General features: G+C 61.8%; 1 protein-coding gene across 1 annotated transcript in view; it reads right to left on the bottom strand.

Moving 5' to 3' along the window:
- The window catches only part of LOC122442539 (collagen alpha-1(V) chain), a 156435-nt gene that overhangs the window by 47549 nt on the left and 91277 nt on the right, over positions 1-17609 (bottom strand). Inside the window, exons 46-58 of the mRNA XM_043470391.1 lie at positions 17449-17502; positions 16482-16526; positions 15547-15600; positions 14958-15002; positions 14443-14496; positions 14190-14234; positions 13197-13250; positions 8906-8950; positions 8521-8574; positions 5232-5276; positions 4628-4681; positions 2467-2574; positions 1903-1956 (exon numbers count right to left, since the gene is read on the bottom strand). Of these exons, the coding sequence (XP_043326326.1) occupies positions 1903-1956; positions 2467-2574; positions 4628-4681; positions 5232-5276; positions 8521-8574; positions 8906-8950; positions 13197-13250; positions 14190-14234; positions 14443-14496; positions 14958-15002; positions 15547-15600; positions 16482-16526; positions 17449-17502 (711 nt within the window). The remainder of the gene's footprint in view (positions 1-1902; positions 1957-2466; positions 2575-4627; positions 4682-5231; positions 5277-8520; positions 8575-8905; positions 8951-13196; positions 13251-14189; positions 14235-14442; positions 14497-14957; positions 15003-15546; positions 15601-16481; positions 16527-17448; positions 17503-17609) is intronic.

Raw genomic sequence — 17609 nt, 5'->3', positions numbered from 1 at the left:
CCTCCATTCACCCACCTACCCACCACCCATCCATCCATCCATCCATCTACCCCACTATCCATGCACCATCCATCCATCCTTCCCTCCACCACCCACCCATCCATCCATCTACCCACCCACCATTCATCCACCATCCATCCATCGTCATCCACCACCCATACCTCCATCCGCCCATCCCTCCATCCGCCCACCTACCCACCATCCATCCATCCAACAAACCACCCATCAACCTGCCCACCCACCACCCACCTACCCAGTATTTCCTGAGCATCTCACAGACTCCAAATCTAAAAATCAGAACTAAATCTTAACCGTGCTTCCCCTTCCTCCCTCTCTCCACACCCTCCTCTCACACCCATGTCTGCAAAACACTGGTGTTTTGGGAGAAAAGAGCATGTACCCACGATTAACTGGGGGAGACGTGTGAATCTCACATTTGTGACATTTGCTTTTTGCGCCTTGTTGTCATGTTTTATCTTCTCAGAACACCTCTAAATAAAGCATGGCAGCTTACAAAGTCAAAAATGAATGCAAATTTATGCACCAACCATGGCATCGCATGGCTCTTTTAATTCTAGAACTTTAAGAGGTACACACAGGCAGGTAAGCACTAAGAGCTTTGATTGGACAAACATCCAAACACCAACCATGTGAGCTCCCGCTGACACTGTCCAAACCAATTCCTGAGTCCGTCCCTACCCTCCACCTGACTTAGAACCCTGACCTGAGTGTGTGCCTAGACCAGGACAAGTTTACTGATGCTACCTCTGCCAACGGGCTCAGCTTGGCCAACCCACCTGTGTGCCGCCTGCTGATACAAGGAGGAGACTGGACTGAGCTCCGTGGCGGGAAAACCACGGGTCTGGCTTCACGGCTCTCAGCTCAGAAGCGGGGTCTCTGCCCCAGGACCGTCCAGACTGCCCAAGCAGCTTCAGGGTTCTCCCCCTGCCTCTACAAAAAGCTGCCTGAACTTGATCTATACCCCCCATCTCGTCTCTCCCAAACTCCTCCTTTCTTCCACCCCCCTCCAAATGGACACACATTTCAGGAGATGAAACGTGTCCATCGGGGTCTCTCCAAACAAATACAGTGGCCAGCACTGCGGTCAGTAGGCATGTTGCTAACAGACATGAAGCAAAACTGTTTCATGGCAGATGATTCCCTCCCGAGTGGCGGCTGTGGGCTCGCCCGCCCCAGGGGGAGACTTGCCGCTCCCCAGGGAGGACTGCTGTGGGCACTGCCATCAGCCGCGTGGGGACACCGAGAGCTGCAGCCCAGCCCGCGGACCCTGCCTCTCCTACCAAGGAGGGCGTCCGGAGGCTTGAAGCCGGAGGAGGGCGGGATGCGCAGACACAAGCCTGACAGGCCTGTGAGTTCTCTTTTGCTGTTAATTACATCTCTAGTGCAGGCAGCTGGCAAATTTTTAAGGAAGAACCATGAATAATAAAAGGTGAGAGAGAAAAAATGGTTTAAGTGATTTGCAAAGCCTCAAGGAGCTGTTTCACATAACATAAAACATGATTTCATATAAGAAAGTTTTCGTCTTTCTTTTACGCTCAGTTACGAGCAAATAACCTCTGAATTTCCAGGGAGAATTAACTCTGAGGGAGGTACACAGCTCTGGGTGTAGAGAAACCAGTGCACAAAGTCCCTGAGAGGCCAGGGGGACTGGAGGTGCAGCCCAGGATCTGCTGGGTGGTCGCCTCTCTGAAAGGCTCACCTAATTCTCCCAGGCCCTCCTTCTGACTCAGCCAAGTCACTGAGAAGGCTGAGTGGGGCAGAACCGGGGCACGGCCACCGTGACCTCCTGCTTTGTCAGAGCAGCTGCGCGGGGGGCAGGTGTGCGAGGGTGTGCAGGGCGGGGAGACGCCCGTGGTCAGGCCTCACCAGCCTGTACGTTACCTTTGGCCCCTGTCTTCCTGGGTAGCCTGGCAGTCCTGGGACTCCGAGTTTGCCCTGCGGAGAGAAAGGAGGTGCGTCATGAGCCGGCTGGCCCTGCTTGGAACAGAGAGGTGAGTGTCGGCAGGGGGACTGGAGCAGGGTGCGGTCTCCACGGCCTCCAGAGAGAGCCCGCCTGACCTACTGGGATGGTGTCTCCCCTGGAATCCCTGCATGGTTTGGAGCAAGGCCCCTCGAGCAGAAGTGGACATCCCTGGTGAAGCCAATGGGTGGAGGCGGGAAAAGTGCTCTCTGTCTGTGGGGTTTTGCTCAATCCTTCTGTCGGAGCGCCCCAGCCTTGGTGCTGGACAGGGTGGGGTGTTTGGGCTACTTGTGAGCCGGTTCCTGTGCGGGGGCTGGGGTAGGGCGTGGGGGAGTGAGATGAGGGGGCGGCCCCCCCACAGGTGTAAGAGCAGCTGTCAGGAGCCCCTGCTCCCAGCCCTGAGCTCAGCCAGGAGCTGAGCCAGAGGAGGGAACGCCCCCAGGAGCGGTGAGGTGGCCCAGCAGCCCGGCTCCCGCGTCACGTACCTTCTCCCCAGGGGGTCCCAGAGGACCCGGGTCACCGTTTGGACCGCCTCGCCCCTTGGGGCCTTCGGGACCGTCCTCCCCTCTGGGACCAGGTGGGCCGATCTCTCCCTGCAGGTCAGAAGGAGGAGGTGAGGGCGTCGCCCACAGACTGCGGTCCGCGGGGCTGCCCCCACCATCTGGGAGTGAGGGGTGGGTGGCAAGCGTCGCTGGGCCGGCTCAAACAGACCGAGCCCCGGCCCGGCCCCGGGAGCCCACTCTCAGGCCCACGGCCTCCTCTTCCCAGTGACCTCCAGTCAAGCACCTCCTGGCTGAACTAGGAGCTCTGAACTGCTATTTCCCCACCAGGCAGTGGGTGGCGGCGGGGGAAGCTGCCTTCTTCTCCTGAAGACTCGAGAGGGGCCGGAAGGGCCCAGGAGCCCGGCCGGACTGCAGCCTGAGGGTCAGCGCACACGGGAGACCCACAGGCTGTGTCCAGAGACCGAAGGGCGAAACGCTGCCTCACCGGCTCCGCCAGGTACAGGCCGGGAGGCCTGCGCCACAGTAGGAAGGGGGCCCTGGGGGCCAGGCGAGGGTGGCAGCGGGAGCCCAGCCGGCCGCAGAATGCCCGCCTGGCCTCGCCGTCTGCGTGGGGCCCTCCTCTGATCCCCGGAGTCCAGGAGCAGCTGCAGGACAGCTGTGCAAACCACGCCCCAGAAACGTGCGTGGCGGGAACAAAGCCGGCTGACGGCTCCCTCGTTCTTCGGCCCCAAGCTCTCTGCAGGCTGAGGACGCTCTGTCCCTAAGAAGCGCTTTGCTCACTCAACCCGAGAATCCTTCCCATGTTTACTGAGCCCTCAGGAAATTAGGAAATGCCAAGCGTCGGCAGAAACGCCTCTCCAGGAGAAATTAAGATGGAAGAGGCCCCCTCCCGGCCCCACGTCCATCCTCAGCCAGAGGCGAGCCCAGGGCACGGCGTGTGGCTGGGGTTCGGCTCTGGGAAACGTGTGCGTCACGTTGTTGGAAAGGAAGGTAAAGGGGGCTTTCACCAGCCAGACAGTGAGAGGCCCCTCAGATGCGGGGAGCCATCACCGTAGAGAAAATTCTAGAAGGGCTGTCTTTGGCAGCGGCGTCACCGGGACAGGACTGTGAAACGAATGCCTCTCTGTTCTTCCCCTCCTTCTGATGGAGGCCGGGATCCCATCTGCCTGTCCAGCACGGGACAAAGCGCCACGCCACAGGCCCCCTGGTTCTGGCGGGTTCTGCAACGGCGCCTGCGGGCCCGCTCTGTGGGGGACAATCGGGCGGCCGGCCACATGGCAGCCCCGTTCCCGCTGACGGCGTCCGTCCAGGTGTGGATGCAGCCGCTGCCTCGGTGGGCCCCTCCGGGGGTGCAGGCCTCTGCTCCTTCTGGACTTACTGGGGGGTCTCCAGGGTGTCCCCACGGCCGCAGGCAGCTGGCCCGCCAGCCCAGTCCCCCAGCATCACCTGTATCACCCTCCCTTCCATGGAGACACCGCCACTGCTTTCTGTGGGCACCTGCAGCGTGGCACACCCCAGCCTGCCCGCACCCCAGCCAGCCCCCCTGGAGCCGAGGCAAAATATGCACTAAAGAACAGCCAGGCTGCTGCAGCCTCAGACAGCCCGGCCCGAGGTCCAGAACACCGGGACTGCGGCGGGGTCTGAGGGCAGCTGAAGAGGTGGTTGGGGGCCCAGACGCCCGAAGGGCTGGTCAGGGAGCCCAGGCCCCGGTCAGGGTGCAGCCCTGCTGGTGAGCCGCCAGCAGCCTCTGGCAGGACGCGGCCCTCCCTGGCGAGCTGGGCCATTTCTGCGACCCCTGCTCTCTCCCGGACACCTGTTTCACTTCAGGAGCCAAAGGAAGTGCCCTGCAAACCAGGGGTGCTGCTGGTCAGTCGCCCAGTCGTGTCCGACTCTTTGCGACCCTGTGGGCTGCAGCACTGGCAGGGTATGGGCCGGCAAGAAGAAAGTCCCCACGGACCCCCTGATGGATACAGGGCAGGGGGGCAGGTGACCCCACAGGCGGGGTGGGACCGGGCGTCGGCTGCCGCAGCCTGGCTAGGAGCCAGGGAAGAGCTGGCCGCTGCTGGTGGCCAGGAACTCCACAGAGGCCTCAGCTCCATCCTGGGAGGCCGCCCTGTGGCCCCTCCCTGCCCCCGACACTCACCCGATCGCCCTTGATGCCCATGTCTCCTTTGAAGCCCGGGAAGCCGTCTTCACCCTGCAGGGGAACCAGAGAGAGCCTCAGTCTGGGGGAGAGAAAGCCCGCCCGGCTCACCCACCCCACGGCCAATGCTGGGTCAGGATTCTTGAGTGCCCGGCCCCGGCCCTCGGGAGCTGTGTCCCCCTTAACCCTTTGCCTTCTGCCGTTTTGGCTGGCTTGCAGCAAGAAGGCTGCAGCCCTGGGGGCCTGGCTTCACTGTGCCCCCCAGGGCCGGCTCTGTAGACACCCCTACCCCTTCCTCAGAGTCTCTGTCTCGTGTGCACATGACCGCAGGCCCAGTAGCGGGTGACAGGTGGATTTGAGGAGGGGGAGACCGACAGAAGACCCCCCAAGAGGGGCGGGGCCGCGACTGATGGCCTCGCAGGAAGCCCAGGAGCTCTCTGCCGGGCCGGGCTACAGAGGGGTGGGCTCAGGGGCCCTCAGTCACCAGGTCCCAAGGTTCACGGGGACCTGCATACACTGGCGCCGTCAGTGAACTGGGGGTTCACACGCCAGTGGCCTTCCCCGGCTCTCGGCCAGGCCCCAGCGAGGGGACAGGGACACTCACCTTCTCACCCTTGGTGCCCTTCAGGCCTCGGATGCCGTCCGCCCCCTGTGCAGAGAGGGAAGGGGAGCAGTCACAGCCCAGGCTGAACGCAGGCCTGACCCCCAACACCCGGGAGGCTGAGCGCCCCCACGGACAGCCGTCAGCGCCCCGGTCTCGGGAGAGAGGGTTCCGGGCATGCGGGTCCCCTCCACCCACACCTTGCTCTCTTCCAGAAACACCCTGTCTCCCTTTGGCTTCGGGAGCAGGGGGACCTGAGCTCTGAGCTGGGGCTCTAGATTCAGGCAGACGGGTTCAGGGCCCCCTCTGTAGCCTCTGACGAGGCCCCAGACTTCTGTTCACTTGGAAAGTCGGGGTGACGACAGCCCTCACCCCGTCCCTGCTGGTGAGGGGAACCCCGGGGTCTGTGCCTGGCACAGAGCAGATGCTCAGCAGGGCTGTGTTCCATCTGACGGTCTTCATTCTCTGTTACTATTAATATTTGATCAAAACTATAACAGCATTTAATAGCATTAATTATCACCAGTAACACCAACCACCCCGTCCCTCTCATTGGATCGGCTGAGGACTCGGCTCATCCTCGTGCCGGGCAAGAACCGTCAGGGCAGGACCAGTCCGAGCCTGCCGGACCAGGTGAAACGGCTCCGTCCCGGGGACAGACTTGGCGGCCGCCTACCGGTGCAGAACCCACCCAGTGGACAGCCAGGGCGGCCTCAGGCCTCCCGCCCGCGGGGCCCGGGAGAGGCTGGCCTCCCGCTGGGATCCGGCTGAGCCTGCGGCCAGACCCTGGTGCTGCCGGCTGCCCTCTTGTGGCAAGAACTCTGCTCAGAGCCGGCAGCTCTGAGCCTGCGCCCGGAGGCCATGGCGGGCTGACAAGAGCTGCGGAGGTCAGAGGGCCAGGTCAGACAGACACAGAGAGTGCAGAGCGGGCTCGGCCTGCACCCCAGGTGCCACCCCAGGCCGCGGTCTGCTCCCCAACAGAGGGGAGGCCAGGGACCCCGAAACCCCGATTTTGGAGGGAGGCTCTGGCACCTGCTCTCCTGCACCTTGCCCAGCAGGCCGGGGGGGCTTCCCTCCCCACGCCTGGACAGAAAGAAGAGGGAGAGACAGGATTGGGTGGATCCCTGCCAGACCTGAAGTTCTATGGCCTCAAGACCCATCTGAGGCCAGGGAACGGGGCTGGGGACACAGAAGACCAGGGCTTCCCGGCCTGAGTGCTGCCGCCCCAGGGTCTGGATGGTTCTTTGTTGCGAGAGTGCCCAGGCACATAGGGGGTGGAGCAGCCTCTCAAGACCTCTGCCCCTCAGTAGACCCTGAAGTAGCCCCTCCAAGCCGTGACGCTCAGAAACGTCTCCAGGTGTCCCTGGGGGGCAACTCCACCCTGGGTGAGACCCCTGGACCAGAGCACCCACCACGGCCCCAGTGGCCCAGGGTTAGGGGAGGGAGATCCAAGCTCACAGAACGGTGGAGGGGCAGGGCCGTCGGGGTCACCGTCTGTGAGGGCATGGAGGCGGACGGGGCTTCCCAGGCCTGGAGTGGATTCACATGCAGGGCTTCCACCAGTCCCCCAGCCCCGCGGGCTCAGCGAGGGGCCATGTGATTGCACAGTCAAGCCCAACAGACCCCTGAGAAAGGGGTAAGTCGGGGGGCAACCAGGGGATGAATAAATGTCAGTGAGGTCAAAGAGCTCAGAGGGGTCCCTTTCTAGGGAGGAAGGCAGGGTTCAGGTGGAGGAAAGCGGAGCGCCTCGGTCTCCCAGGGCAATGGCGACACTTGGGCCGGCCTGCACCTCGCGGTCACTGCCCTCCAGGCCTCGTCACGCCAGGGGCTCCGTGGTGTTCAAGCACACGGGCATGAGAACCCACTAATCAGAAAACAGTGTCCGACCTGCTCTCCCTCCCACCCTCCGCTCGCCCATCCAGCGGGACGGCTCGTGTCTCGGATGAAATCTAATCAGGCCGACGAGATAAGAGCATTCTCTGTGAGCATCTCAGAGCAGACACCTTTCAGGCTCACAGCAGCAGCGCCTCGCAGTTGGCCGTGGATGGTGGCTGGCACAGGCTCTTTGTGCAACCAGAATTTGTAAGATAAACACGCTCCGAGCTCACACAATCAGCACGGCTGCTATATCGCTGCCCTTGTAAACTCATCAGGCAGCGTGCGGGCCGAGGGCCTGCTTCAGAGAGAGACGCCGCCGTCCAAGGCTCCCCACCTGGGGCGTCTCTCTGCCCCTGACTTTGGAACACCTCAACTCCGGGAAATGGGAGTCGGGGCCCCGTGGGGTCAGGATGGGGCACTTCATTAGGGATAAGCGAGTCTAGGATGAGTCCTGAGTCCCGCCTGGATCTGGGGGAAGTCGCGGGGAGGCTCCTGGAAAATGAAATCTTGGGTTCTCCTTCCTCCACCCCACAGGGCAGGTGCGCACTCTGACGTGCAAGAAGCATAAAGGAGCGTGAACGACACGGGTGCGGACTCCAGAGCTTATGGGCGTGTTCACGCAAGCCCTCCAAGATAAACAAGATGTTTTCTACATACACATGATCCTTCACATCAAATGACAGGGGTTTTGAAGGAAAGAACCACCCTTGGCTTTCCTGCGGGTGGGAAGCTTGAGACTGAAGGCGCGGCAGCAGCCCCGCCTGAGGGGGGGGTCTCTCGGCGCACACAGGCCAGGGGACACCTGTCTGCCGGGAGCAGGTCCAGGGAGCCGCCTCACTGAAGACCAGACTGCACAAGGCAAAGCGAACGCAGTCGGCTTGGGGCGGACAGACAGCCCGGAGTGTGGGGCGCTGGGGCTCCGCACCCGTTTAACGAGGTTCCAGGAGCCTCTCCACAGGGTGTGAATAGATGGAGTCTCCCACAGACACACCCCACAACAGCAAGGTCTGCCCAGACTCCACGTGTGAATGGCCCAGAAGAAAACGTCCCAAACTTCCCAGGAAAGGGCCCCCAGCTCGTCGCTTGGGCTCAGGACAGCTGCCCTGAGGGACTCCAAGACCAGCGGGCCACTTAACAGGGACCGTAAAAGAGCAAGAGGCCAAGGGGGCCCCGTGTCCCGCGAAGGCCACCACGTGCTGCCCACGCTGCCCCAGACGCCCTGGGGGGCAGGCCCTGCTCCGTGGGAGCCCCTCCCGGCCCCCGGGGCCCCTCCATCACCCGCTCGGGCTCACATGTGGAGAGCCGATCGCCCAGACCAGGGCTGTCCCCGCATGGGCGGGCGGGAGGTTAAAGCACAGAGTCCCTAACACGGGCCCCACGGACCTCCAGGAAAACCCCAGGCTGAGACGCTCACCTTGACTCCGCGAGGACCCGGGTAGCCGATTGGACCCTGGGGGCCGGGCGGACCCTGAAACCAGACGGGAAAGTGCATTAGCCCCACCTCGGGTGGATGACACGGGTTCACTCAGAGCCACCCCTGGGTCCTTCCAGCACAAGCTGGAAAGCGGGCCTGCCCCCAGCACACTGCCCTCTCGCTGCGAGCTGAGCGGATGGGCGTCTCAGGCCGGGCCTGCAGGAGGAGACACGCGGGCACTGTGCCCAGCTTCGCGGGGAAGGGGGGCCCACAGGGGGTCTTCTCGGGACAGATGCGAGCAGGGCAGGGGTCCCAGATCAGAGGGGCCCAGTCCCGCCCATCCTGAGGGAGATGCTAGAGGGGCCGGGGTGCAGCTGGTACCCACCTGCCCTCCCTTCTCTCCTGGAGGGCCTTCTTTGCCAGGGTGCCCCTGTTGGGAAAGAGAAGGCTGGCGTTAGTCAGTGGCCACAGGGAACGCAGGCCTCCCCCACAGCGGTCTCCAGTGTGAGGGTCAGAGCCCGGGTCCCTCCTGTTCCCCCCACAGCGCCTCGGTCCCCCCATGCTTTGGCCCTGACCCTCGGTGGCTTCATCTGTTAACACGGGAACGGTGCCGGGGCGCGGCGATGGCAGGGGACGTGCTTCCAAACCCACAGACAGGCCCCAGCTCGCGCCCAGCCCACGGTGGGAGGGGTCAGTGACAGCAAGGCTGTGTGTTCACGGTCCACCAGCACAACCACACCAGTGGCCAAGCAAGGACAGGGGAGTGGGACCAGACCTCCCAGGTGCCCGGGCACCCCAGGCCTTCAGACGTCACCCCAGGCGACACAGACGGGGAGGGAAGCCGGGATCGGGGGAGAATCCCCTCAGAGACGCAGAGCGGGGGCCCCAGGAACTGCTCACGGCCCCCTCCACCCTGGGCCATCAATCCATTCTCAGAGACTTCACCTTCTCTGACTTTCAGACCCAAGCTGGTCACTAGGTTCAGCGCCTCTGGGCGCAGGAGCCAAACGCCGACGATAAGAACAAGCTGGGCCCTCACTGTTGAGAAGCAGGACCCCGCCCCCAGGACGCCAGGAAGAGAAGCCACGCGGTGTGGGGTGAGGATGGCAGGGCAGGCGGGGCAGCCTGATTCTAATCCTGGGGACCCCCGCGCCGCGGTGTGACCTTGGGTGAGTCGCTTGCCCTCTCTGGGCGTCCTCTTTCGAGGGTGTATAACGAGAGAGTGGGTTGACTGCTTTCAGCTGGATCCTTCCCAAGTTCTAGGGCTCTACTTGGGGGACACAGCAGCGTCGTGGGTACCCGGATCTCACCCATTTGAATACATGCTTTGTGTGTGTTCTTCTTAATCTGCGACCATCGTGAACTGGATCTGATGCCACTGCAGACAGCCTGTGGCGGTGGCCGCGCGAGGGGGAGAATGCGGAAGTTCCTTTGGGGGGGGGTACCCCGGGAGCCCGTGAGGTCAGTCAGGCACTGGTCGGACCACGCCTGCTGCCCGGGCCTGGAGGGGACACGCTGCCCGCCCTCCACCTTCCCGAGACGAGGCTCACCGCCTGCGTCCCAGGCCGGCAGGGCCGCACCTAAACGTGCCCGGGACGGCATCCTGCCCCGCGGTCGCCGGAGGAGGGGGGGCCTCCTCCCCCAGCCACGTGGGCTCTTCCTGGGCCTTTCGTAGTTTCCACCAAACCTAGAATCTCTCCGTGAAGGAACGGTGGTCACGGGCAGCTGTGGGTGGGGAAGGCCAGGCCCTGGACACAGACGAGTCCGGACCCCACATCTGGGGAGCGAGCCGACCCTCCACCTGGCGACGACCTTATTTACCTGGCGGCCGTAAGGACAGGCCTGGGGACTTGCCAAGTGGTCCAGGGGTTAAGAATCTGTGTTGCAATTCAGGGGACTTGGGTTCAACGCCTGGTCAGGGAACTAAGATCCCACATGCCTTGGGGCAACTAAGCTCTGCGTGTCACAACTGACACGTGTCACAACTGACCTGATACAGTCAAAAAAAATTAAAAAAACCCAGAGTACACCTGATCACAGTATTTTGGAAAAGATAAAGTAGAAGGACCGATCACTGCCATGACCACTGTGTTTTGGGGGGTACTGGTTTTTTTTGGGGGGGTATGCCACACAGCTTTCAGGACCTTAGTTCCCCAACCGGAGAATGAACCCATGTTCCTGCAGTGGAAGTGCTAAGTCCTAACCCCTGAACCACCAGGGAAGTCCCCACCGTGATTACTGCCGTTGGAATGGAGGCCAGGCTTCTAAGCCGTGTTCCCAGGGTGAGAGCCCCTTTGTGGGCAGAGCATGGTGCTCACATATTTTCAGAGTTTGCCAGAGGAAATCCACCCAAGTCAGAGGGGCCGACTTCCCGCGTGAAAGGCCGGCCGTCTCCACCCTCTTTCTGCTCGCAGACCTCTCCCCAGAATCCTGTAACCAGCAGGATTTTATAATGCAAAAGTAATAATGCTTAAATTACGTATATTTGATATTTTCTGATTAAAAAAGTAATATATGTTCACTGTAGACAAATGCAAAAATAATAAAGCTTATTTGTATTTGATATTTTTCTAATTAAAAAAGTAATATATGTTCATTGTAGATAATTAGGCAAGTGGAAGAGAAAATTAAACCCCTTCATAACCTCAGCACGCACAGTAATGACGGCCAAGGGTGTGATGCGGTGTAGCTGATCTATTTGCTGTGCGCGTTTGCGTGCAAAATTGGCATCAGAAGACGTATTTTTAATTTAGTGTTGTATCAGGGGCATCGCCTCCTGTCACTGAACACTTGCTGGAACTTGATTTTTCCTGGCTCTGTAATGTTCTCATGAGCCCCTGATTCATTATCCGAACCCTGTTGTGTGCGCCCGGAATGACTTCTCGATTCAGAGCAGCGTCTGCCCTGAAACCTCTGACACTTCTCAGCGGCTCTGAAATCTATCTTCCCTTCGTTCTTAAACCACACCAAACCAACACAAAGGGGGGGAGGAACAAATCTTCTCTTTCAGGCTGCAACCACGTGATGCCTCTGTAAGGAGATGTTTCAAACCTTTGTCTCCTCCCGATTCACCTGTGACGAGGGCTCCGTGTCCCTCTGCCTGCAGTGCTGATGTTCCCGCTTTTATCTTTTGCGTTGAGCACCATCACTGTCGACCTGGCACAACCACCCCCCGCCCCCGCGTCCTCGGTACACTTGTATTTTAAAGTGCGACCACTGATCGGGGGAAGAGAAACGGAAAACCTATGAGAGGCGGCCTCCTGACTTCCTGGGCCGGGCCACCCTTAAAGCCCCTCTTTCCCCACGGCATCCAAAAGGAAGCCGGTGACCCTTCAGGGACTCTAGTTGTTGGGGCTTCAGTTCAGGGAGGAGGACTCCAGGTAAGGTCAGGGAATCTTCCCGACATGACGCGTGCTAAGTCCCGTCCAGCTCTTGTGACCCCATGGATGTAGCCCGCCGGGCTCCTCTGTCCATGGGATTCTCCAGGCCAGAAGACGAGTGGGTGGCCATGCCCTCCTCCAGGGCATCTTCCCGACCCAGGGACTGAACCCGTGTCTCTTACGTCTCCAGCACCGGCAGGCGGGCTCTCTGAGCTGCCTGGGGAGCCCTCTGACATGAGGTGCCGTGGGAAACGCCCACGACGCCCGACACTGAAGACAAACGGAAAGCTGTGACCACAAGGCTGCACGTCCGCCTGCGCTCAGGGTTCAACCCTCGAGGATGGGGTGGGGCTGGCTTTCACGTTGCCGTGTTACTTCTTTTCCTAACTTTCCAGAAGAAGGTATTTTATCATCAGAAAACACAGTTAGGTGTCAATGGACGTGAAAGCCATGTTGCAAAATACTCATCTCTTTGCATCAAACTCAGGCCCCCCCACCTCAACCAAAGCAGCTCAAGCAGGAATGAGACTGTGATCGTTGGTTCAGATAAAGCGTGTGATGGGTGACTCACTGGACCAAAGGATTTTCAGAGAGAAAACAGGAAGACCCCGCCCCACGCCAGCCAACCACCAATCAATGGTTGAGGGGCTGAACTTCTTACTTCGTTTCTAATGGCGCTATTAACAGGGCAAAATAACTGTGTCTGAAATAATTAATTTCGCTAATCATTCTCTAAAACAGGCTCTCTACTTGGCATCAATTAGATACGCTAAAAATAACCCAGAAGCAAAAAGCCCATTGGCCGCTCCCGCGGAGGCTGGTGGGTGCGGACAGGCCGGCGTTTGTCACCATCCCGCCCCCTCCCTCACAGCTTGGCCACGGGCGGGTTTGTCCCTCACTGCCTGCTTCTAGGCGGCATCTACTTATCTCCACAGCTGTGTGTGCACACCCGGCTTCCCGGTGCGTGATCGCTAAAAATACACGCGGCGCTGGCGACACACGCGAGGGCCCGGAGCCCAGCCCCGCCCTCGTTACAGCTGAAAGTGCGGGGCTGGGCTCGCGGGCGGCGGATGGTCCGCCACGTGCAGTTACCAGCGCGTGATGGGAGCATGTCCAAAACCCAGTAATTTCTGAGCCATCGGATGGGGCTGCATCGAAGGAGCTGGAAGAGGCAACGTGGGCCAGGCACGCAGCCCGCTCCAGAGCTGGGGAGGGACCGTCTGCCTGCGTTCCCAGCCCCCACCCCTGGGTGGACACGGGCAGGGGCGTGAAGGTTGAGGGGGCCGGGGTACTCACCGGGGGCCCGTCAGCACCGGGCATTCCTGGGAGGCCGGGTTTGCCCAGGGGACCCTAGAACAAACCAGAGACTTCATGAGCCGATGCCCCAGGGTGCCCTGGGCTGCCCAGCCTTCTCTACACACCCCCAAAGTCACTCTTCAACATATCTGCTCAAAAAGCATTTGTTTAAAAAGGCCACTCAGAGGCACCGCTCCCAAGGGCTCCGCCCAAAGACAGCGGACCCTCTGCTGTGTCCAGGGCCTTTGGGTTTGGCTACCGGAACAAGACCACTGCCCATTGGAGACAGGAGCGGGGGCTGTGATGCCCCGAGAACTGCCCCTCGGAGGACGTCCTGGCTAGTGCCAGCCCGGAGGTGGGTTTACTGGGCACCTGAGGCTGAGCCACAGCCAGGCCAGGGCCCAGGCTGTCCCCCCAGCACGTGGGCTCGGGGTGCCCAGGATGTGTTTGGAGCTGGCAAATTTAGCAAAAAGAAACACAACAAGGCAAACAAGAGTGCCTGTGTGCTGAGTCACGTCAGTCGTGTCCGACCCTTTGTGACCTCACGGTCTACAGCCCGCCAGGCTCCTCGGTCCACGGGACTGTCCAGGCAAGAATACTGGAGTGGCATGCCATGCCCTCCTCCAGGGGGTCTTCCTGACCCAGGGGTCGAACCCAGGCCTCTTCTGCCTCCCGCACTGGCAGGCGGGTTCTCTGCCACTAGTGCCACCTGGGGAGCAGGTTGGGGAGCCCAACAAAACGAGATGCCAGTTAAATGGATTTCAGACAACAGAGCTCAAATTAAACTGAGCATCCCGAATCTGTTTTTCTTCCTGAATCTGGCAACCTTATGTCAACACATAACCAAAGAAGGGAGGCAGGTGGGAGGGACGCAGGTCCACACCAGAGCCGGTGATCGGCGCTCCAGGGCCTGGACGCTGGCAGGCCCCATGCCTGCCGGGCTGGGATGCTCCCCACCGTCAGGCACACCCACGCCGAGCGCAGCCCACCTACCTTCTCTCCTGGAGGCCCGATTGCACCCTGGGGGCCTGGAAGACCCTGGGAGGGGAAGAGCGAGCAGCAAAGGTCAGGGATTTCTCGACCCAGAACCCCTCCCCGCCGTCCCCCCATCATCCCCAGCCCCATCCCAGGTCACCCCCGGCCCAGGCCGCAGGCCCTGCTGGCTGACCGGCAGTGTGGGGCGGCGCTCAGCGGCCACTCAGGCCCCGGGTGCCGTCTCCCAGCTCCCGCCGCCCTGCTCACTCACCTGGGCACCTGGGTTGCCCTGCTGCCCCGGGGGGCCGGGCTCTCCCTGGGGACCCTACAGGAAACACAAGCAGGCATTGAAGGGGGCTGTGGATACAGCGTGCTCTGGAGTGCAGGTGGGAAGCCAGACCCGGGGCCCCCAGCTGGTGTGGGCGAGGGCGCGGCCACCCAGGGGGGACTCGAGACAGGAGCTTCCAGGGAAAAGATTCTAATCAGCTGAAATTCCCCAGGTCACCGTGTCAGCTGAAGTCTCCCCTTACAGGAGACCCACGCGATGCGTCTCAGTGGGCGCTGTCCAACAGCCCCTGCCCTCAACCAGCTTGGCGGGGGATGTGGACGCCGTTCCCCTGTGTCTCCCTCCCCCGGGGGGCTCAGGCTTAGGACGGGGCAAGGCCTCAGCCCGTGCGGGAGGCCCGCACCTCCCACCTCTGTCGGGGTGGCCTGAGTCCCCCTCCCACGCCCTGGGTGGCTGCCCCCGCCGTGAGGCCGTGGTCGGGGCGGGACCCCCGGACTTACCACGTTGCCTTTCGGGCCTGGCTGACCGTCCATTCCCGTCACACCCTGGGTGGCGTCGAAACAGAAAAGAATCAACAAAGCTCAACAGGCGAAGCCCTCTCAGCGCGGCTTGGTCCCTGCCCACGAGGTCAGAGGGCGGCACGTCCCTCATGGGAGGGTAAAGGCTTGACCCCAAATAAATGCTGAGACTGGCTGCAGGTAATGGTGCTGCTGGGTTCATTGCGTGGGGCCACCCTGCGTTCTAGGACAGCTGGGCGGGGGGCCCGGCCGCGGGAAGCCGCTCCTGGACAGAGCCCTGCCCGACCACGGGCTGCGGCCTCCCTCTGGGGCTGTCCGAGAGGGTCCTGGCCAGCACACGCAGGGAGGGAACGGGCATCCCAGGGACTGCTGACGACGCTGGGCACCGTGTGTGGGGAAGGAGGAGTGAGCCCAGCCGGCCTCCACCTGCAGGCTCACACCCGCCGGGCCAGCCCCCCACGCCCCACACGAGCGCTGGGCCGGGCGCACAGCCGTCAGCACGGGGGGCTGCCCACAGGACCGCGCAGGCACAGCTGGGGGCAGGGACGGGGCAGACACGCAGGGGACTTACGGGAGGTCCAGGAGGGCCTGGGGGCCCCTTCGGCCCCAGCAGACCTCGCGGCCCCTGCAGGAGGGAAGGGCAAAGAGGGTCAGACTCAGCCCGGAACCCCGGCCCCCGCCCTGGTCAGACTCAGCCCGGAACCCCGGCCCCCGCCCTGCACCCCACTCAGCCCCCCACTCCCGGCATCTCTGCTGCCCCGGGAGCGTGACTGACATCCCTCCTTGCCCGCGTCCTCTGCTCACCCCACCCCGGCTCCCGGCCTGGGCCTTGGGGGCCAGGGGCGAGGCGGGGCCAGGCCTGGTCGGGGCTCAGTCAGTCCCCATCCGCGGCCGGGTGGGCGCTGCCCCACGCCCTCGGGAGGGTCACAGCGCGGTCACCACCTGCCGTCGGGCCGCTCCCACCCCCCCACCTGCCGGCACTTGATTTCAAGGGCCCTTCATTCTGACAGAACCTTTTCAGACGCAGCACAAGAGACACCCTCCCTGCGTTCATTGCCACTTAAATGTTCTTCGTGGTTTTAATACCCAGTCACATAAATGTTTTCAGGAGTTAATAACCCAGAAGGCATTGCCTAGACCCGGCTTAGAGAAGAGCGCTGTGGCTGAGCCTCCTTGGGGGCTAAGCAGACGCTGGGGGGTGATTCAGTCACAGCGAGCGGGCGCACGCTGACCCTGGGGGCCCTCCATCACGGACCCCGGACGCCCCCCTCATGCACCCCGGACGCCCCCCTCACAGACCCTGCACCCTGCAGTTCTCTCCCTGACTCAGGCTCAGACCGACTCTCCAGCCTTGTCCTGCTCACCTCCCCGTGTGGCCCCCCCATTCCATTCCCAGGAGTCCCCAGATCCGTCTGTCTCAAGGCTGAGCCCTCTCTAACCTAGGCCCTGAGTCGATACCAGAACATCAACGGGAGACACAGAATCCCGCCCAGCCCGTGCACTTACAGGCTCCCCAGGCAGCCCTCTGGGCCCAACTTCTCCATCGTCGCCCTGCGGGGGGAAGAAAGGCAGAAGTTAGGGACAAGCCGTGCGGCCTGGGCCCCAGGGAGACACCTTTCCTTCATCTCTGCCGGAGTCTCGGGCCTGGGGCTGCTCCGGCAAAAGCCAGAGCCAACACTAGTCCTTGCGCCAGCAGGGAAGGCCCGGCACGTCCTCCTCCCGGAGGGCGAAAGGTGAGGTCAGGCTCACAGACCACAGCCCCAGGGAGGGGAAAGCCGGGCAGAAAGCATCCCTGGTTACCTGCCAGGTACAGAGACAGACGAAAGATAAACTGCCTAGCAGAAAGCAGACAGAGACAGGGAGATGATGGATGACAGATCAGATTTAAAGACGGGCAGACAGAAGGATGGACAGACGCATAGATAGATGAGAGACAAACAGGTAAGAGATGGGTGATTAACAGATGACAGATGGAGAGATACATACATAGAAATGTAGACGGATGACAGATAGAAAGTTTAAAGATAGGAAGGTAAACAGATAACAGATAGACGGATGATGGATCGATGCATAGAGCACCCAGACCCCCAGCGCCCCTCCCGGCTCGGTCCACACAAGCGCATCAGTCTGCCCCACCTCCACGGCAAGGAAAGTCACTTTCCGGCTCCCTCAGCCTCCCCCTCTGCCCAGACCCTGTGCTCCGCCTCTCAAGGCCTCCCCCTGCCGCTTGCTCAGATGCTGAGCTCCTCAGCTCCCCCACGACGTCTTTCCTGAGATCACGCCCCGGGGCAACTGGTCAAAGCGCTCAGGACGCCCACATCCGTCAGCGTCAAGGTCCATGAGCCGCGTCTACCGGAAGTTGGGTGCAGCCCACTGACACCCCACCCCACACAGGTGCCCACCACTGCCGCGTCCGCACAGTTTTCAGAGGAGACGGGCAGCTGGCATGCCCGACATGCAGCGGGATACGTACCCTTTCTCCGTCTTCCCCCGGAGGTCCCGGCGGGCCGGACGGGCCAGGGTCGCCCTAGGAAGGCAAGCAGGGTCAGCACCAGCCCCCCGGGTGGACGCGCACGGCTGTCTCAACCCCCCGTTTCATCTCTCTCTGCTTCCGAGGCTGAAAATCCCACCCCA

This window comes from Cervus canadensis, chromosome 5 (genome assembly GCF_019320065.1).
Source record: "Cervus canadensis isolate Bull #8, Minnesota chromosome 5, ASM1932006v1, whole genome shotgun sequence".
NCBI lineage: Eukaryota > Metazoa > Chordata > Mammalia > Artiodactyla > Cervidae > Cervus > Cervus canadensis.
Note: the sequence above shows the minus strand (reverse complement) of the source record. Positions and strands in the feature narration are given on the sequence as shown.